The sequence below is a fragment of the Hirundo rustica genome, chromosome 30, assembly GCF_015227805.2.
Source record: "Hirundo rustica isolate bHirRus1 chromosome 30, bHirRus1.pri.v3, whole genome shotgun sequence".
Lineage (NCBI taxonomy): Eukaryota > Metazoa > Chordata > Aves > Passeriformes > Hirundinidae > Hirundo > Hirundo rustica.
In genome coordinates this window covers 263,505-285,770 of record NC_053479.1, presented here as the reverse complement: position 1 = coordinate 285,770, position 22,266 = coordinate 263,505, and the positions used below count along the sequence as shown (strand labels likewise).

The following is a 22,266-nucleotide window of genomic DNA, read 5'->3' as shown; positions in this document are numbered from 1 at the left end:
GTGACCTGGCACACGTGACCGCGCGAGACACGTGAGCGCGCCACGTGACGCGGAGCGGGAGCGCGGCAGAGCGGGACGGGAGCGGTGAGTGCGGCGGGACGGGACGGGACGGGAACGGTGAGGGACGGGACGGGAACGGTGAGGGGCGGGACGGTAGTGGCGAGTGCGGAGGGTCAGGAACGGATAGGTTCATTGACGGGATGGGATAATGGACAGGACGGGCGAATCCGCGCTCCCGGCCCCGCTCACCGCCGCCTTCTTGCGGGCCGGTAGTCAGTGAGTTCACCAGGTGAGTCCAGTCTCATTCATCGTGTTCATCACCGACGTGGATGAAAGGATCTGGTGGTGATAGGAAACGCAGGGCAGTGGCTGATCCACCCGAAGGCTGTGCTGCCGTTCAGCAGGACCTCCATGGGCTGGAGAATTGGGCAAAGAGAAACCTCATGAATTATTAGAATAACCTAATGAGGCTCAACAAGAGCAAGTGTAGGATCCTGCACCTGAGGAGGAATAGCCCCAAGTACCAGTGGGATCCTGGGATGCATTGGGAAGAGCATGGCCAGCAGGTCAGAGAGGGGATCCGGCCCCTTGGCCTTAGAGAGGGCACATCCAGAGTGATCTGTGCAGTTCTGGGCTCCTCACAACAGGATAGACAGAGAGCGGATCTTATTAATACATATAAATATCCCCAAGGGTAAGAGAATGATGGCAGACTCTTTTCGGTGATGCCCAGAAACAGGACAAGGAGAAACAGTCATAAATTAAATCACAAGAAGTTTCACCTCAGCATGAGGAAAAACTTCCCATGGAGGGAGGCAGAGCACTGGAACACTGAGTCACGGGAGTCTCCCTTTCTGGAGACACCACAAGCCCACCTGGGCATGTTCCAGTCTCACCTGCTCTGGGTGACCCTGCCTGGACACAGGAGGTTGGACTGGATGATCTCCAGAGGTCCCTTGCAACCCTGACTATCCTGGGATTCTGTGTCTCTCTTGCAGGTGCAGCCATGGTGTCCAGAAAGCAGCTGGCAGACTTTGGCTACAAGGCCTTCTCGGGCTCCATGATGCTGCTGACGGTGTACGCCGGGTACCTGTGCAGTGTCCGCGTCCAGAGGATGCTCCAGCACCGCCGCGAGCGGGAGAACGCGCCCGGCCCCGAGAGCTGAGCCTGTGCTGGGAGCTGGGACTGCCCCTGGGACTGAGCCCACGCTGGACCAGCCCCACCTTCCCGGGCCCCCCTGGCTGGGGGAGGCAGATGGAGCACAATAAAACCTATGTGCAAGTGGCCGGTGTGGTGGTGTGTGGTGTCCCTCAAATCACAGACTGGGCTGGGCTGGGAGAGACATTAAAGGTCACTTGAATGACTCCACTCCACTTCCATGGGAAGGGATGCCTTCCACAAGTCCATCACTTCTATCCTGCTCTTCCAAAAAGCTGTTTCTCCTGTGCTCCTGGCAGCAGCCCAGGTGCTCAGACAGCCAAGGGACACACGCTGTCCTCTGTTCTATTTCCTCAAGATGAAACACATCACCCTAAATTTCTGAAGCAACTTTTAATTGGAGATAAGAGTAAACAACAGTATAAAATGGTAACAACTCGAGAAGTTTCCAAAATTCTGCTCCTGCTTGACCGTTCCATTGCCCCCAAGTACCATTGAGTAAAAAAAGAGAAGCAAGGCCCACAGTTGCTCTTCCAGCCCCGGGTTCCTCCACAGCTCTAACATCAGAGCAGCAACTATCACTTTGTCCCAGAGTACAGGACCAAAACATCTCATTTTCTGGAGAGTTAAACCCAGCCCACCAGTTCTGATCCTCCCTCCAATCTCAGCCATCTGAATCCAGTCTAGACAAGTCTTCAAAACCACAATTTGCAACAGGAAGAAAACAATTTAAAAGGCCTGGATTATGCTGGTTGTCTCAGGGGCAATAAACCACCCCCCCCACCCCCTTGCAGAAGGCTTTGGTCAAGACTTCAGAGGGGTTTGCAGCACCAAAAGAGGCAGCAGACGCTGGCCTGGTCCCTGGTGACAGCAGAGATGGGCAGCTGGGACCTCCCCAGCACCCTGGGGTGAGGCAGAGCAGTGGTTCTGGGTTAGCACAGTTCAAAGCTCGGCTGGGAGCAGAGTCTCTGCCTCACCCAGGGCAGCTGGGACATAGAACCTGTGTTCTCCATGCTCTCAAGTGGCTTCTGGAGTGCATCAAGAGCTGCTGCACCTGCCGGGAGCGAACCGTCGCTGAGTGGCACCGAACCCCGCGGTCCAAGCCTGCTCTGCCTTGAGCTGATCCCAGTAAAAGCCAGTTTGACACAAACACACACATCTCTGCAAATATCAACAGGACTCAGGGGTGTTTTCTTGTACTTTTGAAGTACAGAATGGCTTGAAGTGAAATCTGCAGCTTTGTTTTTGCCCCGGTCGTTGGCTTCATCCCTTGTGCCGTGCAAAGCCTCTGACTGGTCAGAGTTGTGCCCGTTTCGGGTCTGCTGGAGGTTTCTGGGGAAGGGGTTTTTGATTAAAGATCACTTGGGAATGTGGAGCTCAACACAACTAGATACTGAAAAGAGAAGTTCGTGTTTGCTCGAGGCCAGCCCAAGGCCTTACTCCTCTCCTGTCCACTGGCCGCCGGCCACGTGGCCGTTCAGGCGGTTGGAACCGTTACTGGAAGTGCTGAAAATTCCTTTTGTGTTGTTGGAAGTCACATCCTCCTCTTCGGAGCTGCTCTCCACGTCACTGCGGTCATCCTTGGATACCTAAACATTGCCAATGGATTGGGTAGTGGGAGAGAAGGGGAGTTGAAAAATTGACAGAAATCAGCAGTTAGAAGGTTGTGTTCATCCGTGTGATGAACTACCTTCACTCCTATCTACCTCCTACATTTGAGTCTGGCTCACTTCAAGCTCCCAAAAAGGAGCCTGTCATCACATTAGGAACAAGACACAGACACTGAAAAAGACAACTTGGAAAGATGAGCTCCATTTTCCAAATATTCTGCATATCTGTGAAAGCACTTCACCCTTGTTCTCACCAGATCAGATGATATTACAGAACTGGCGTTGTTCTTGTCTTCCAAGAGCTCCTCTCTAAATCATCTAAATGCCATTTTTCTAAACAATTTGTTTTGAATCAAAAATTTCTTATGCCACAATCACAAGTGGGTCTGACAACCAAAAACCAGGAATGCATCAGTTTGAGAGAGAACATTTCGTCCTACAGGGAGCAGCTTTGCTATTTTAAAAATTAACCAGCTTTATTTTATTTATCACATCACTGCTCGAACAAAGCACCTGCATTTCCACAGCCTGTGCTTCATCTGGGAGATCCCTGTTTGGACAGGGGATGGAGAACAAAGGCAGTGTCTGATCCAGCAAACACCTGCTCAGAACAGGAGGAGCCTCAGCCCAGGGATCCAGATCTGCTTACAGAGTGTGCCTTAGTTCAGAGACTGGCTGCAAGTCCAGCTCCATTGGACTTGCAAGTGGGATTTTGAACTTTCCCAGGAGTGTGGTGCCAGCTGCTCCAAGTGCCACAGCAGGGCAGCCCTGCAGAGCCAGAAGGGGAAGGGAAGAGCCCGTGAACCTGGCCCCAACTGCAAACACACACCTTGGGTGGTGGCAGGTGCCGGAGCCAAACCTCCCCAGCATGAGCTGGGCCTGGAGAGCGGCTCCTGCTCTGCCCAAGGCAGCTCCTCGCTCTCCTCATTGCCCTCCCTCTGCAGCCAACAGCCCTCAGTAACTCCATGTGCTCTGGCTTGCAGCTTTCCAAGGATTCCAGGATTTCACTCTGCTCTCTTGGAGTCAAGGTTAGGGCTCTCCAGCAGCAGGAAGTGGTTGAACTCCACGGAAGATCTGGCTGGAAGCCAGGTGAAGTTAATGATCTCCAGGAACTTTTTGGATGTCCTGGCTTCTGCCTGTTGCCAGAACTTTTGCTATCTTTCCCCCATCTCCTGCTATATTGGAAGGTCAAAGGGTCACTGGAAGGAAGCAGAAATCCCTTGACATTTTTTCCATTCTTGAGGGAGAAGTGACTGTTTCGCTGCTTTTCACAAAAAGGAGTAAATTCCTCCTGCCCTCTCCCCCTCAGTGCGGTGCTGATGAGGAGCAAAGTCAGAAATTGGAGTGTGTGGGTGTGTAAAAGCAGAAAGTGAAGGTTGTGCAGGCAGGTGACAGCAGGTAAGAACAGACCCTAGGACACTGCTTTGGCCTTTGGAAAAAGCCAGTATTTTCGCACTGTGTCAGGACCAGGGAGTGAAGGAGAAGGCACTAAAGCCCCCAGACCAGGGCTCTGCTTTTGTCTTGGCCTCGACACAGACGTGTTTCAGTGAACAAACAGAACCACAGGTCACACTTACATGCACAGGGTGAAACTGTCCAGCTCCAATCTGGCACAGAGAAAAGGAGAAAAGAATGAAGAAGACAGAGCTTAGAGTCCTTTCTCTGGCTAGGTCACCTGGACAGGAGAGAACCAAGGAAAGGAAAAAGGTGTAGAACTCAGGATACAGAAACAGCTGCAGAGAATGAAAACCAGGCATTTGTAGTAGCAGCTGTAGGGAACAGATGAAGAGCTCGTACCCTGAAACCTGACTGCCCCCAGAGTCAACCAGAATATTTCTATTTTTCAAGGCCACGTTCCATGTGTAGGGGCAGCTAAAGTCAAACACAAAATAATGCAGAGTCATCAGAGAAACCCAGATCAGAATATCTGATAGGAAAAATAGCATTTGTGCTACTAAGGTAAAAAACCACCATTTTTGTGAACTCTTGACTCAAGTCCCTTAAGAACCAACACCAGCCCTCGGTGAAAAGCCCAATTTCTCGTGGTTCCTTAACGGGGCCTGTAGGAAAGAGGAGCGTCCCTCAGCCTTACCTTGCCCCGCACCAGGGCCTTGGAGGCCGTGCGGATGATGAGGTAAGACCAGATGACATGCAGCACCTGCAAGGTCACCAGGAGCCCGTTGAACAGCCACCAGGAAGGGTAGGGACCGATCAGCTCCCAGCTTTCAAACAGGGTTGTGTTCAAAATCCTTAAAGAGATCCAGAAACACATTTCAGATCAGCTGTGCCCGGCTCTGATGGAGGTGCCAGGCCAGATGCACAACAGTTTGTGTCTCACTGAGCATCTGCTGCTCTGCTCCTGCCAGAGTCAGGAGACTGAGTAAAGCTCATTAGGAGCATTTGAACTGAGCAACAAAACAGAACATGTGAATGTGCTGCAATTTGATTACACACATGGATCTGCTGCCAATTTTCTTCTCCAAAGCACAAGCATTTATTTATAACAACTTCACAGGAAGTGATGTCAGGCTGCTCTGGTCACCAAAACAACCGTTAACACTTTCCTGCTTGGGCAGCTTTCCCCCAGGTTTAACAATCAAAAATCCTATCAAAAGTAGCGTGGGCACAGGAGCAGGGCAGGGATCGTCCCTCTGTGCTGGGCACCGTGTCCAGTTCTGTGCCCTCCCAGCAAGGGAGATACTGAGGGGCTGGAGCGTGTCCAGAGCTGGGAACAGCTGTGGAAAAAGAGGCTCAGGGGGGACCTGGCTCTGCACAGCTCCCTGACAGGAGGTGACAGTGGGGGCGGGTGTCAGGCTCTGCTCTCAGGGAACAACAACACGACAAGAGAGAACGGCCCCAGGATGTGCCAGGAAAGGTTCAAGTTGGACATTTTTTTATGGAAAGGGTGGTCAGGCACTGGAAGGCCTGACCAGGAAGGTGGTGGAATCCCAGTCTCTGGAGGTGCCCAAGGAACAACTGGACATGGCACTCACTGCTCTGGTGGGGATCGGTCCCAGGCTGGACTCAGCAGTCTTGGAGGGCTTTTCCAATCTCAAAGGTTCTGGGATCAGGAAGGAATTTTGTCCCCAGGAGGCCTCTCTCCCTCCCTCCCTCCCTCCCTGGGGGCTCTTCTCTTCCCTTGGAGTTTTATAGATTCCTCTGGCCAGGCTGGAAGACTCGAAACTGCTTTATGGCCCAAGCTTTGTGTTTCTTTCCTTACTGTTTTGCTGTTCTTGTTGCTGGGAGTTATTGCCAGTCCTTCGGCAATTTAATAAACACTTTAGATTTTATGATGCAGAGGGGTATGGAGAGACCTTTAACAACCACATTAATTTCACACAGCTTTTAACATTTCACAAGGAAAGCAAAACAAGCCTTCCAAACAAGAACCAAAATCCCCCAAAAGGCAGCTTCAGAAGTATTTAACTCATAGCAGGTTTATGAAAGAATTAAATGCAATTCCAGAGATCTGCTGACGTTTTACGTTACTAATTAGGGAAGGGAACACACGTGCAGTGAAACAGCACAGGGTCTGCAGTGCTGCTGCAGCTTCCCAGATTCCTCTACGGAGCTGAGGAGTGACATTACAGTCACAGTGGAAAACACATTAAAGATTTACAGGATGCTGAGCACTGGTGTGAGGTGAGAGCACCCCTTCACGACAGACAGCAGCTGCAAAAACTCTCGTCTGTCCCTGGAAGGAGCCTACAAGGAAATAGGAACTAAAGCTCTTCTTCATCCCGAGTCCTTTGGTGCATTTACTGGAAAATAAGCAAGAGCTTTAACTGCAACCCTGATCCTAAAGTGAAAGGAGTTTTGCTGCCTCCCAGGCACCCAAAAAGAATGGGAATGCCAGGTGTCCTCGGCCTAGGAAATAAATACACGCAGTGAAGTGGTGTTAACCACATTGTCACCACACACAGTAATCGGACAACAGCTCATTAACCAAAGCACCGCTCTGGGTCTGACCTACTGACGTGAGAGGGAATCTCATTATGGGATGATTCTCTCTAAGCCATTTATCCAGGGTTTTACCTCCCAAGAAACCTCAGACCTATTTCAGGCTCTGAATAATCACAACACAAGGACAGGACAGAAGTGTCATAAGAATTAGAAACTGCAGTGATGACTAAGCCAGATACAAACAAAAATTACCTCAAGAGACTGTGCCTCACTTGTAATTATTTCTAGAACTTCTTCAGAGAAGCAGAGAATCCTTCAAGCCTCTCAGAGCAGATTCTGGCTGACTCTGTCATCACTGCAGCAGGGGAGGGGCAGCTGTGAATGGGATTCTGGACTCTTCTCCCAGTCCCTCAGCTGACTGGGGAGAGATTTCTTCATGTGCCTACTCAAACCTCCTGCCCCAAACAGCACTTGGGCCATGTGCCACTCCAGGCTGCCCCCAGGGACAGCTGGAATGCTTGGGAAAAGTCTAAAACAAAGGCTCTGCTGAAAGCATTGGGAGAACAACCAAGACCTCCCAGCTCCAGGTGCTTACCAGAAAGGGTAGATGCCCAGCCGGGTCACGATGAACACGACCCCAAAGAGCATGAAGAAAGCATCGCACAGACGTTGGTACTTGGCATAATTGGCCAGTTTTGCAGCCTACAAGAGACAATAAAAATATGAATATTATTCCCTTTGTGCACTCCTGTAATTACCCGGCTGGAGAGCTGCAAAAAAACTCTCAATCACATTTGTACAGTTTGGAACAAAGAGGGATTATTATACTGCGTTACTATTTTTATACTGTTATTTATACGGTCCTACAAGAACAATGGGAGAGAACATTGTCAAGGGCCTGGAGTGACAGGACAACGGGGAATGGCTTCAAACTGCCAGAGGATACAGAGGACACCACCACCTTCTCTGAGAGGGGGTCACGCCCTGGCACTGGTTACCCACAGCAGCTGCGGCTGCCCCTGGATCTCTGGAAGTGTCCAAGGCCAGGTTGGATGGGACTTGGAGCAACTTGAGATAGTGGAACTGGATGATCTTTAAGCTTCCTTCCAACCCCAACCATTCCATGGTTTTGTGACTCTCAGCACCCAAACACTTCGGAGGAAAAGCTGACAAGGCAGGATCAGCAGCACGAATTTCATGGCACATTGAAAGCAGTTTATCAAGAACAGGAGTGTCAGCTTGTTCCCCTGAGTTCTCACCAGCATTAGGGACACAAAGATTTGAAAGGAAATTCACCTCCAAGAGGAAATCTGAAGCATCGTGGAGGCACAGCACCAGAGTTCCAACCCGCACCATGTTATTCATGTACGAGAATGTGATGAGTCCGATCGTGGCCAAGTGATGGACGAACATGATCAGGAAGTCCTGGAAACAGGAAAACCACGAATGAAGACTCTTTGGCTGTCACACAAAGGCAAAGGTTTGGAACAGAGCCACCCACCCGAGTCACCGGCGTCACAGGACTCCTGCTCAGGCTCTGACCCCACACCAATCGCAGCTCATCACACTCCCACCATCTCCTCAAAAGCTTCCAGAAAGGTCTCTCAGCCCTGGTGCTGCTCAAGTCAGAGCTCTGCCTGCTCAGGGATCAGCACAGTCTCTGGCACACACACAGCTGTACCTGCAGACCCCGCAGATAGGATCCACAGGACAAGATGACCCTTATTTTTGGCTCCTTCTGGTTTTTCAGACACACTGCCCATCCCCTCAGCTTCTGGCACACATTTAAGTGTTGTTACTGCTGTCAGTGACCAAACCGTGCCAGGGCAGAGCAGGCACAGAACACCAGGTAACCCAGCAGGAAGAATGAAAATTGTTTACAATGCACAGTATTCAGGGCTTCACAACATTTGCACTTCAGCCCCTGGCTTCCTGCACCTCACCCTGCTGGGGTGGGGAATGTGAATGTTCTCCACTTATTACCATTACAGAGCTCCAGAGTTGTTCATCACTCCCTATTTGCAGCTCCACTGTATTCCATAGTGCCCCACCTGCTAATATTTCAGCACAGAAAAAAGCCTGGGTAAACTTGGCTTTTTTAACAGCCAGTGCAAAAACTGGGGCAATTTGCTGCTTTGCAGCTCATCTAAAGGAAGCAGTAAGCCAGGATTTACTGGGGACTGTTCTCCAACAGCAACAATAACCAAATCCTGGAACGCAGCACGACAGAATTATATTTGAGCAACTGCAACCACTCATCATCTGCTCCTCACACAGAGGAAAAATTCCTTTCAAAGCCCCATTTATTATTGCCTTAGTGTTTGCTATTTCCTCAGCAGCTTCAGCAAGGCTCTGCTTTGAGCAGCCCATTTTCTTGCAAGCCTTCCAGTTAAATCTATTTTTAGGTCATGATTTGTTAACTTCTGATTGGGAGGTATTGAGTGATGCTGTTCTGTCCCCTGGAGGATGAAAGGAACTCAAGGATACACCAGGCTGCAGGTCAGCCTTGCTCCTCCCTTTTTCTCGGGACTGCACAGTGCTTACAGGAGAAGGGAAGCTCACAAACTTGTAAACAAGGAAGAAAACATAATTATCACAACATTTCGGCTTTCCTGGCCAGGCAAACTCCCATTTTTTTGTTACTCCTACATATTTATTATTATTTTTATTATAGCTATTGAGTGGTTAATGCAATTCTGGTTCATCTCACCTTCCGTTTAATGTCTGTAAACTGAGAAAACATGAGGGACCAGTAGAAGGCCAGCTCCAAGATATAGTAATAATAAAGCCTGGATGTTAGAGGCTGGAAAACAGAGACAGCACAGTTACAAGACAAAAAAATTCAAAATTTACATTAAAATCACTTTTTTCCTTCCTCCTTTTCCATCCCATTTTGTTCCTCCAGAATTGCTGAGGCATAAGTTAAATCATTCAGTTTTAATAAAAACAAGCTCAAGTAACAGGCTTCTTACTCCAGGCTTAGTCACACAAATATAATTGTGTTTGAGCTTTCTTCTAAAGGAGTAAATTTCCTTGTCAATATTTACAACTCCTGCTGAAGCCTCTTGGGAGTAGGAAAACCAGGCTCTGGAACAGACTGTTGGCCTCTACACAGTAAAAGAATAAATTATCAGTATGATTTTATGCCTTTTTCTCCTACTTTTAATAATCTCGGCAGCAAGTAAACATAAAGTGACTGAGTCAGATGCATCTGAGGAAACCCTGCTGCTGCCAAACCTAACCAAGGTGTAAAGGCACAAAGAGTCAATGTCAGAGTTTTAATCCAGTAACAATAACAAAAATAAAAACTGAAATTGTTGGAATTTAGGAGGGGTTTCTCTCCTACCTGGAAAGGGTAGTTGTACCAGCACTGTCGTGTATCCCAAAACCAGGGCGCCTAAAGGGAATAGGTAGGTTTTTATTATTTATAAATCAGTTACACTAAATCCCAGTTTGTACTGGGTGTTTTCCTCCCCAGCACCTAAAGTCACCTGACACTATAGCACTGCTTCACTGAAATTTTAACCTTCACTCTGCCATTCAAACTACATTTACTGTAAAAAACCCTAGTGATTTAAAGTCTAATTTGTGCTGTCAATGCAACTTCTGGTGCAATGGAAATTTCTAGAATAATCATACAGTTCTAATAATAATAAAGATCCAAGGAGATGAACCTGTATCCCTTTAAGAGGGAGAGGAGAAAAAAGGAGCAGCTCTCCATAGCAAAACTCCCCAAACCCCACCTTGTTTTTTCCACCATTCTGGGGTAACACATCAAATAATTTTCTATTATTTCCAAAATGACAGATCTGTATAGAACCTTCCCTACAGTGTAAAGAAGATCTTTAACAGGGCCCCCAGGATCCCAAATCAGGGGTCATTCAACTGCAACCACACAGAACAACAACGTGAGTAACAGCAACTCACCGTCCAGAGAAACCTGATTCCATAAAAAAATATACTTAAATAAAATGTAAATCTCCACCTGGAAAAAAGAAGAAAAAATAAATTCAGGACATAGAATCGGCTTCTGGTTAGCATTTGTAAAATTAATTTAAGTTATTTGGAAAACTCCCAAATCTGACACCTGAAAAGCCTTCACCCACTTTCACTTCTGAACATTTCAGGTAACATAAACCTACTGAAGAGTTTTCACACCACACATGAGTTTGCATCAACAGCCAAGTTTGAAATTCAGGGTTAACATGCATCATTCATCTGCTTTAAGAGACAAGAGGATAACAACTAGCAAAGCTGTTGTCACCCAGAGGTATCCTAATGTAGGTATTTTTACCTCTTACCTTGAGGCTTTAGGTAGACAAAACCACACAGAGGGAAGAATTGAAAGTTACTGGAAAGGAAAGAAACCAGCAGAGGAGAAACAAGTCAGGAAAAAATACCGAGGTTCTACTGCACTACAGAGAAAACTGCAGGAGCTCAGGGAAATGGGGAACAAAGAAAGGACCGAAGAGAGGAGAAAAGGAAGCCAAGGAGGGTCTCTAAGTGGGAAAGGCAGAAGGAACAAGGGAAAGGCAAAGGAACAGGAACGAGCTCTGGGTGGGAACGCGGCTGTGCAGGAGCCTCCCAGGGGATCTACAGCCAGCGTGGGCACAGGTGCACACAGACATGGACACATGGACAGACATAGACACAGACACACAGACAGACATAGACATGGACACACGGACAGACATGGACACATGGACAGACACAGACATGGACACATGGACACGGACAGACATAGACACAGACACACAGACAGACATAGACATGGACACATGGACAGACACAGACACAGACACACAGACAGACACAGACATGGACACATGGACAGACACAGACACAGACACACAGACAGACATAGACATGGACACATGGACAGACACAGACACAGACACACAGACAGACATAGATACAGACACACAGACAGACATAGACATGGACACATGGACACGGACAGACATAGACACAGACACACAGACAGACATAGACATGGACACATGGACAGACACAGACACAGACACACAGACAGACACAGACATGGACACATGGACAGACATAGACACAGACACACGGACAGACATAGATACAGACACATGGACAGACACGGACACACTGACATGGACACACAGACATGGACGCACAGACAGACATAGATACGGACACATGGACAGACATGGACACACAGACATGGACACAAGGACATGGACACACAGACAGACATAGATACGGACACATGGACAGACATGGACACACAGACATGGACACACAGACATGGACACACAGACATGGACACACAGACAGACATAGATACAGACACACAAACAGACATGGACACAGCCGTGCACACACAGACACACTCACAAGTGCCATGAAGAACCCAGCCCAGTGCCTAAAGCTGCTCAGCACCGACTCCTGTACCCTGACCTGGGCTTTCGGGCACGCCCACAAAATACCTTAGAATTTTAAAACCTCCTCCAACTGCCCCCATTTGCTTGTACAGGAATTTTGGCCCTGGTCTGGTGAACAGCTGCCCCCAGGCCCAGCTAGAGGAGAACACAGCTAGAGTTCTAAGATGAAGCCCCTCTGCACAAACATACATGCTCTCACAAAATTTAGTGAGGGTGGTGGGTTTGTCCTGGTTCCTCCGATGCCGAAACCAGCGCTGGATCTTTCGGACATCCCAGTCCAGCTGCTTGGACAAGCCTTCTAACCTTTTTCCATCTGGAGACTGAAGGAAAATGAAACAAATGTCATTTCTCCCACTCCTCAAGCTACTTTCCAACCCACACCATAACAGAAATAATGCACAGATAACAAAAACACACCAGGAAGGTACCACAGAGTCTGGAAGCAAGAACTCATTGCCACAAATGGTCATTCAGGTTTAACCTTCATAAGCCACTAATTACTTAATTACTCAGAATGGTTTTGGTTGAGCATTTCCTCACCTATTTCACCAGTTGACAGCACATTAAGACAAAGAACGTGACCGTTCTGTCTGCTAATTTGGGGGGAGGAGCTGTTAAAGTGTCCTCTCCTACTTGTTAAAGCTGCACATCAATTCAAATAGCCCAGAACTCAGGAGGAGCAAAGCTAAAAATGTTTAAGGTTTGCTACTCACAGCGAGGGCAAGGAAACTTCACAGAGTTGGTTTAACACAGTAGATATTTGTATACTCCGTAAGGGCACTGTAGAAATTGTGTTATTTCCATTATCAAAGTTTATAAATGAAAATATATTTGAAGACTGAAATACTGCCATGACAAATATTGATATAATACATCCCTGTTCTCCACCTGGGAACTCTACCGTGTCTGAATGAACACAAATGGATTTATCAAAGTGAACCAAAGCTGGTAACTCCCGCTACAATGGCCCAGGAGTGAGATAATTCAGACCAGCTTTGCCAGGGAGCTCTACCACTGAAAGATGATAAACACATTTTACTATTTGAGTTACATACCAATCACAAAAGCTATGCAGAATGCTGATTTAATACAAAATCATCAGTCTGCCCATCTGAAAATCAGAATCAGAGTAATTTGATTTTCAGCATTAAGACAATGACAGCCCTGTCACTCCACCACACCACATCTCTCAGCACTTTCCTGGGATTTAATGGCTGGGGCACTGGGAAAGCACCTGGCTCCAGGAGGAATTCAGAGCTCCCAGCTCAGAGGAGCAGTGAAATCCTTCTCCTGCACCAGGGCCACCCCCAGCTTGACTCTCCAAACCCAAACGCAGCCACAGCACACTGGGACAGTTAAGGGTTCCCTAAGCCAGACAAATTCTGCACAGCCTGTGACCTCCTCGGTTTTCTAAACATTAATTTCAAGGACATCCCCTGCATTGAAGTCCTCCCAACAAAGGGCATCAGATTCTGGGGATTTTTCAGTTCACACATCATTCCAAATGCCTCAAAACTTTAATGTTCCCACAAGGCAAGTTTTTTGAGGTTTTTATAGAATTTCCCTTTATCTGTTCCAGTAGATAAGGTTCAGCATCACCAAATCTCAACAAGAAACCTTCCATTTCGTTATCTTTAATGAAAATCTACTGCACTTATTCAATATTGGATAAAATACAGTGGGATTCTGTAATTCTGTAGTGGTGTAGGCCTGTGAGCTTAAGGGAAAAAAGGAAATAACCCAAAGAAAACCTCCTGCCACCATTAAATGCCCTGCCCTTCATGAGGACATCCTTCACTGACTGAACACCTCCCTGAATACTTTCACTGTCACTTCCACTGACAACTGCTGTCCAGGTTCACAGTAAATGGCAAAAATGAGAGGAAGACATTCACAATAAAACCAATACAATAAGAAAAGGAACTGAGCTCAAGAAAAAGAGGAACATTTTCCCCATAAAAGTGGAAGATGCTGGGAAATCTCTTGTTAAACCAAGAATCCCCACAGTATAACTTGGACCAAAGGCAGGGAGCTAAAGGAAGCAGCTCAGGCCTGTCTATCAGGGGAATATTTCGTATTCCAAAGAAGATTCTTCTGTGCACAAAACCATGGCTCAGCCATACAGGGAATTTACTTGGCTACCAGAACATGCCAGAGGCAAAGAAAATCCAGAACAAGCCCACAAGTGGATGCAGGGTGTGAAATGTGCATCTCAGTCCAGAAAAGTGGAAGCAAAAAACCCCCCTTGCAACACTTCCAGGCCTCCATTCCCTTCGGAACAGAGGAGGAATTTGAAGCGTGACTCACCTTAGTGATGGATGTAAACACTTTCTCTAAAATTGCATTGGGCTGGGCTCTGTGAGGTCCACTGTCCTGAATGCCAAGCTTTATGGCACATGGCTTGGCAATAAACCTGCAAGAAGTCCCCAGAAAGAACTGGATTAAAACAAGGTATTTATTTCCCTCCTCTGCCTGAATCACAAGGACATGGATTTGTCACTAACTGCAAAACCTGGTGAAAAAGCCTTTGAAATCCCCATTCCACCATTTCCCAGGTGAAGAAATTTATTTTATGAGTCCATATGGTAACTGCAGACAGCACATACTGTGCACACCAGAATGAAAAATTAAATCTTAATGCCCTTGGCTTGTAAGGATCTGAATGTGCTCCCCAGGGGGATTCTCACTCCTCAGTAATAAAACAATAGACTGATAGCAGTCTGCTGTGAACAGAAATGCTGGAGATGAAGCCCTAAAACAAAGTATCTTGTTTCCAAAATAGGCCTTGGTGCCACATAGCTCAGAAAAAAGGGAAGTCCGAGTGACACAGCTCCCAAAAGTTACTCTTTGTTTGGTTTTTTTTTTGCCTTTGGGAAAACTAAAGTGGCTTGTTTCCTTCAGGACAGAGAGGAAGATGCGAATCCTCCAGTCTGAAAGATCCCTGATCTCAGGATCTTGTCCATCCCATGTGCTCTGTGTATTCCAAACTCATTTAACTCTTCCTGGATTTTATAGCATAGGCGCTGGAAACAAGCCCGGGTTTGCAGCTAAAACGAATACAAACATGTTCAAAATTACCAGTTTTGCTGCACATTTTGTGTCAGAATGGGCTCAGGGTTCCAAGGGAAATGTCTGCATTACCTGACATGTGAATTGCTCCTCTCCTCTCGCTGGGTAAAACGGGGGTTAAAGGAGCAATATTTAGTATTTTTTGATCAGTTATTTTGAGGAAGAACCTGTTTCTCAAATCGATTTTGGAAAGGACACAACATTTGTACCATTAAAACCATTTTCCTTTCTCAGATTGTTTCAGAGAGAGCTAAACCAAAATTACACATATTTTGGAGCCTCCCAGTGCCAAGAAGCAGAAAATGCTGCCTTTTCCAACCACAATTGTTACAATTTCTCCTTGTGTTTACAAGGAAAGATTAAAATTCAGGACAATCACAACTCTAAGTGCTCCAACAGTAATTATTCTTGGGAGTACTCGCTTAGTGCTTCAGAAACAAATATCTGTGCCTGTGTTTAAGAACAGTCTCAGGTTCTGGGGCATTCCCTTGAGGAATTACAGATCAGCTTGTGACTGATCCCAAAGGAACACCCAGCTCTCAGAAAACACTAAACAAATGATAGACACCGCGGGCCCAGGCTTCCCTGTCTGCCCCAGTTCTTCCTATGTCTCTACCCAGGATCCCCGGGGTTGAAAAATCCCTCCAGGATCACCGAGCCCAAGCTGTGCCTGATCCCCGCCTTGTCCCCAGCCCAGAGCACCAAGTGCCACGTCCAGTCCTTCCCTGGACACCTCCAGGGATGGGAACTCCAAACCTCCCTGGGCAGCCGCTTCCAAGGCCTGACCACCCTGTCCGTGAAGAAATTCCTGCTGATGTCCAACCTGCCCCTCCTGTCAGGGTAAAAGGTCCTCCCTGAGCCTCCTTTTCTCCAGGCTGAGCCCCTCCACTCCCTCAGCCTCTCCTGGTGCTCCAGAGCCTTCCCAGCTCTGCTCCCATCTCTGGACACGCTAAACTACATTTCAACACCCACAGCTTAAAAAAAAAAAAAAAAATTAATAAAGGAAGGAGTGATTTCCTTTGAGCTTGGCTCCAAAAGGCTCACGGCTTCCGCCACAATCCAGACCACCAGCCAGAAATCGTGTCCTGATGTTATGAAACATTTGGCAAGACCCCCACAAAAATGTAGAAAATATAAAGTATTAAACGTCTTTATACTCTGCTTTCCTACAGGATATACCACAAGTGCAGCACAGAAGTTCACATGCAAACTTGCCAGTGGAATATGAAGTGAGTGGCCAATCCCATGCGCAGTCAGGAAAATCTCGAGCTGATCTGCTATTTAGGTAAACTCAGCATTAAACTCATACTTCAAACTGCTGTGGCACCTCAAATTTTTGGTCCCAGAGCAGGTTTTCAGATGTGTTTTGCACTGAATCACACAGTGACAAAGTTCTGCACCACTCCCAAAAGAGGAAAAAAACCTGCCCAGACAGTAGAATTTCCATTCTTGGGGATATTCAAACTGAACAGCAGAAGAACATGAGATCTTCTGAGCTGCCTGAACACTGGCCTTGCTTTGAGGAGAGGACTGGATGAGTGGCCTCGAAAGGTCCCTTTTAATCTAAATGATTTTATGATTTTATAGAAGTCTCAACGGCAACAAACTATACCCAAGGTCAACTTACTGCCACACCTTCCAGCAAGAAATTCTCATCACAGAAACACTTCTGTAAAACCTTTATCAAAAGGGATCAGCTCACACCTGAGCCTACCCAGCTACCTCTTTCACACTAGTAGCTAACGTACACTGATTTTAAAACCAGCACCAGTTTTCAAGTCCACGACCCTGATGTTGTAACAAACAGTTCTCAGGCATGTTGTGCTTCACAAAAAGACAGCATCTCTCTTTATGAACATTCCATTTTGGCTGGTGACTCTATTACAGCTCTTAAAGGAAGAGCAATCTCCAAAGTGAGATTTATTGAATATGCACTCTTTTGAGTTTGTATTTCCATACTCTCTCAATTTTGCTGTGTTAAGATTTAACCACCTCACTCCATAATAGACCTGATTAAGTAAAATCTCAAATCAACTTCTCCCCCTCCCCAGCTGGAGCACAAGCTGCAGATCCTTCCTCGGATCCGTCCAGGAACAACCACATCTGGTACCAAAGAGCACTCCAGTGCAGCTAGAAACACATCACACCCAGGTTTTTGCAGATACCTGGGATTTTATTTTTGTGCCTGCAGTGGGACAAGATGTGCAAGGAGAAATACTAAAAAGGATAAGCAAGGATAAAAATTATGGGCAGAAGTCTTTCTTCTTGCTGACTGGACAAAAATCCTCACTCTCCCATTCTCCACTGGCTTTACCTTCCTCTACAAGTCCTGCCTCACCCTGACAGTCATAAACTGCCACAGACAGACTAATGATTATTTTGTCCATGTCATGATGTAAAAGGTATTTTTTAGGGGAATTCTAACTAACAAAAATGTGTCAGTGTTACAAGTGTTGTACCACAAAGCACTTCCTCACACAGAGGAGCTACAAAAGGAAAGAGAAAAGAAGCAGCTCAACTAAAAGAGCTGCATGAGTCTGTAATTCACATTCTGAGTCACCAAGTCCAACTGTGAAATGTGTGTCAAGAAATACATTTGACACAGTCAAAGCCTGAATTGGCATAAATGCACCACAGGAGTTTATTGAGATGAAGCTGAACTTTTATGACATGTCCAAAGTGGCTGGAGGAAACAGAAAGGAGTTTATTCAAAGATATGAACTTTTAAAATAAACACACTAGAAACTGCCCGAGACGTGCTGTCACAATCTGCTTTCACTTTGGGACACCATGGAGACACAGCTGAGATCAGGAACAACCCCCTCAAGAACCAGACCTCGGCCTCGGAGGTTTGCTCTGCAGGCTCAGGAGTTAAGCATTATTTGACTCCACCCTAAATTAACATCACAAAAGAAATTTCATAAACCAGGGAGATATTATCAGGACAAAGTAAATGCTGCCTGGAGCACTGTGCCACCAGGTGTAGTAGGATGCACTGCATCTTCCCCAACAACTCCAGGAAAAGAGAATATTCTGCACCTCTTCCCCTGACTGACACCTGGACTGGGGACCTCCTTACACTATCCTTTTCACGGGTATCATTGTGTCTCACAACCTCCTTTCCTTATGTCCTGGCAAGGTTTGGCCAGGACCAGCAGCACCCCAAGCTGAGATGGGATTTTGGCAGTGCCAGGTGTTCTCCTGTGTTCTCTGCACTGGTTTTTTTTTGGTTTTTTTGCTGTGTGTGTTGGTTTTTTTTTTGTTCCCCCTAAGGGCAGAAAGACAGCATGGAGAAAATAGAGCCTCTCAAGTTTCTCACCTCTCTGCTGACCTGCTTCATTTTCTTCCATATCTGCCATTTTTTTACCTCATCCCAACCACCTCCTCTTAATTGCTGAAAGCTCAGGAAAATTCACACTTCTTAAAGAAAACCCAGAGAAAAAACCACCACACAAATCCCACTCACTTCAGTCCTGGAGCCCTTTTCATGCTCAAAAATACTTACGGAATTATGGAATGGTTTGGGTTGGAAAGGACCTTAAAACTCACCCAGTCCCACCCTCGGCCACGGGCAGAGACACTTTCCACTAATCCAGGTTGCTCCAAGTCCATCCAACCTGGCCAACTTCTGCCCTTTCAAGGCAGAAATTTAAGATTAAATCAATGTTTAATGAACTGCCTTGAACAGCAATACAGGGTGTCTTGGTCCATTTCACCTAAGGGTTTCCTAAGTAAGCCGCTTTACTAATTAATATCTCTGCCACCCACACACTGCGTGTGGCTGTGGCAGATCCACATCACACACGGATCTACCTCTGCCCCAGGGCTGAGTTCACATGTTTATGGATGCCCAGGTAAATCAGGAGTCCCGTATTACACCTGTTTATGGGCAGAGATGACAATCTGCACTCACGTCCATCGTGCCTGAGACCAGCGAGAGCCACCAAGTATTTAATAGTACATCGGGCCATGTGAACGAGCCCTATTTCCTCATCCAGGAACTCAGGGAAAGCACAATAAAGCACACACGGAAGCCAAGTGTGGAGCAGCAGCAGCAGCCGCCTGCTCTGTCCGTCACCCCAGCGAGGTTCTCCTGGGCAGGAGAAGGAATAAAAGTGCATTCCTATATAAAATATGGGATTTTCTTGGCACTGCCTCAGCACCGCCAGACTGGAGGGGCCTCTCGTTATCCAGACCCAGGGCAGCGGAGCCCCACGAGGTTGTGCATGTCGCGACAGATTCCCGGGATTACACAATGTCCCCTTTCCACGCACGAAGAGCCCACTGGAGGCCCCGAAGGGCGCGGGGGAGCCCCCGCCGGGCCGCCCCCCTGGCCTGATCCGGCGCTCACAGACCCCGGCGCGTCCCGGCCCCGCCGCCCCGGGGGCGGCTCCGCGCTCACCTCTCGAAGAGCAGCCGCACGGCGAAGATGCCGAGCGCCAGCGGGAAGGCGGAGAGGACGTGAGCGGCCCGCGGGTACTGCAGCCCGCTACCCGGCGGGCCCGGTTCGCCGGCCAGGTCCGCCCACGTCACGTTGTGCGGGAGCCAGAACCGCTCGTTCCAGAACCAGGCCCGCAGCGCCGCCGCCGCGGCCGCCGCCATCTTCCGCCTGCCGCCGCCGCGCTCGGGCGGCCGCCACAGACGGGGGGCGCGGCCGAGCGTCAGCCCCGCCCCGCCCCTCACGGCGGCGGCAGCGAACCGGGAGACCGCCACGGCCCCGAGGGGGCGGTGCTAGAGGAGACCGCGCCCCTCATCGCCTCCGCCCGCCGCCGCCGCACGGGCCGGCGCCACCGACACGGGCGGGCGGGGCTGGAGGAGGCCGCGCCTCTCACCGCACGGCCACGGCCCGTAAAGGGCGGGCTTAGAATAGACCGCTCCCCTCTTTAGTATCACCGCTCTCCTTATTACATGGCCCGCCACAGCATAGGCGGTGCGGAGCTGCCGCTCCCGGCGGCCGCAGTTCTGGCGGTCTCCAGAGCCATCAAACGAGGCCAGCATTTTGTCCCGGGACTCACCGCCACGCCTCAGCCCGTCCCTCACTGCTGCCGTCGCTCACGGGGCGGCGCCGTTGCACACGGGGGTTCCGCCCGGCCCTCGCGCGGCCCGTTAGTTTGGAGGAGCATGCGGAGCGCGAGGGCGCGTGAGGGAGAAGCCCGCGCACACCCGTGAGGGAAATGCGCGCGCGCGGGCTCGTGAGGGAGAAGCCCGCGCACACCCGTGAGAGAAAAGTGCGCGAGAGGGCTCGTGAGGGAGAAGCCCGCGCACACCCGTGAGGGAAAAGCGCGCGAGAGGGCTCGTGAGGGGGAAGCTCGCGCACACCCGTGAGGGGGAAGCTCGCGCACACTCGTGAGAGAAAAGTGCGCGAGAGGGCTCGTGAGGGAGAAGCCCGCGCACACCCGTGAGGGAAAAGCGCGCGAGAGGGCTCGTGAGGGGGAAGCCCGCGCACACCCGTGAGGGAGAAGCCCGCGAACGGCCCCGCCACCGCCTCAGCGCTCCCTGAGGGGACCGAACCGGAGTGACGGAAAAGAGAATGACAGAATACTGAGTCACAGAACCAGAGCCAAAAAGTGGCAGAACCACAGGATCACTGAATATACTGAGTTGGAAGGGATCCACGAGGATCATCAAAGTCCGTCTCCTGGCCCTGCTCAGGACACCCCAAAAATTCCATCATGTCACGGCCGTGATGTTGATGCTTCACAGACTGCTGAGCGCTCGAGGTTTCCACAAGCAGAGACGACTTCTAACTGGTAAAAAGTCCTCAAGGCAGCAAGATGGGGAAGCAAACGATCCACCGGTTAGTGTAATGGCTCGTTTGGCACCTGTCCAGTGGAGAATAGATTAAATGGCCCATTAAGCACTCAAATGGTATGATAACTAATAGATTCAAGGATAGAGTAATTTATGATCTGGTCACACTTTTTTTTTTTTTTTTTTTTTTAATCAATTACTTTATTTAGAATTACCCCTTGCACTAATTTCTCCTTGAAGATGTTCAGTTGGTCTGAGTGACCAGATGTGGACCCCTGTATGTCAGAGACTCACAGATGCCTCAGATTTAACTAGAATTAATGATTTTCTGATTAAAGTCTCTGGTAAGTGCAGCCAGTATTGCTTCAGTATTGCTTCAGTATTGCTTCAGTATCACGTAACCGGGAAGACACTGTAAAATTCAATTGCGTTTCCTTAGAAACAAGCAGTTGGCATATTCCATAAATCCAAGTCCACGACAAATAGTCTTCCCTCCCTTTTCAAATAGCACAATTTCCAGTCAGAGATATCTCTGGTTGCTTAGCAATTTGAGGAAATGTGATACTAAATGGATTTTGTTAGGAACAGAGAAAGGAGACAGAAAGCAGCTTGGGTTTGCACATCAAGTTGTTTAGTTTTTCCTCTATACAAAGCAAGTAATCTCCATTTTAAATAAAGGAAAATGAGCAGTAGGTTGTAGAACTGCTAACACCTTTCAACTAGGCAGCAGGCTTTTCTCTTTTTCCCAATATCCATGTCATACCCATGAGCATTTCCTCATGCTGCAGAACGTTCACTGCATTGCTTCTGGCTCTTATCCCACTCTCTCCCACCCAAACCCATCTTAGTCTCAAGTGACAATCAAATAAAAAGTAGCTGGTAGGAAGAGGGGAAAAAAAAACCCTCAGTTGTCCTCAGCTGCCCTCGAGAGCCACCTGAAGCCAGAAATTGAAGTGAAAAATCCCTGCAGGTCCTTATTACTTTTGTCAGTCCTGGTCTAATCCCCCTTCCACATGCTGTTCAAGCCGAGAGCAGAAACTGCTCATTGAGTCCAGCAGCAAGCCGCAGACACACAGTGTCACCTAGTGGGGCACCGGGGCCAGCCCGGGCTGCCTGCCAGTGGGAGCACCAGGAATTCACCCGTCTTCTCCCTCCGTTTTTATAGCTAGAGAGCAGCTCTGGGGAGAAGGGGTTTAGGTGCTGATGGGGGAGAGCTGGACATGCCCCAGGAACATCCCCAAACCTGGGCAGCAGGGGAGGTGGGGCTCTGCCCCTCTACCCCAACTCAGGTGAGACCCCACCTGCAGCCCAACCTGAGGTAGTGGAAGGTGTCCCTGCCCTGGCAGGGAGGTGGAATGTGATGA

At 48.5% G+C, this 22,266-nt stretch overlaps 2 protein-coding genes across 7 annotated transcripts; one reads left to right on the top strand and one right to left on the bottom strand.

Annotated features, from left to right (window-relative positions):
• The first annotated feature begins 13 nt into the window (after positions 1-13).
• On the top strand, positions 14-1,286 carry LOC120764415 (cytochrome c oxidase assembly protein COX14 homolog). Its single transcript, XM_040088379.1, has 2 exons — positions 14-84; positions 999-1,286. Exon 2 carries the CDS (start codon positions 1,007-1,009, stop codon positions 1,163-1,165), a length of 159 nt encoding a protein of 52 aa, XP_039944313.1. The 5' UTR covers positions 14-84; positions 999-1,006; the 3' UTR covers positions 1,166-1,286.
• Positions 96-19,768, bottom strand: CERS5 (ceramide synthase 5). 6 transcript variants are annotated; one of them, XM_040088374.2, is made up of 11 exons: positions 19,554-19,768; positions 14,390-14,495; positions 12,272-12,402; positions 10,599-10,656; positions 10,018-10,068; positions 9,382-9,474; positions 7,968-8,096; positions 7,267-7,373; positions 4,861-5,017; positions 4,346-4,375; positions 96-416 (listed from the first exon to the last, which is right to left on the bottom strand). In XM_040088374.2, exons 1-11 carry the CDS (start codon positions 19,751-19,753, stop codon positions 318-320), a joined length of 1,161 nt encoding a protein of 386 aa, XP_039944308.1. In that variant the 5' UTR covers positions 19,754-19,768; the 3' UTR covers positions 96-317. The 6 variants fall into 6 exon arrangements, with proteins under 6 accessions (XP_039944308.1, XP_039944309.1, XP_039944307.1 ...); XM_040088375.2 differs by lacking the exon at positions 4,346-4,375 and having other exon boundaries at positions 99-416; XM_040088373.2 differs by lacking the exons at positions 96-416; positions 4,346-4,375 and adding an exon at positions 1,537-2,747.
• Between the last annotated feature and the right edge of the window lie 2,498 nt (positions 19,769-22,266).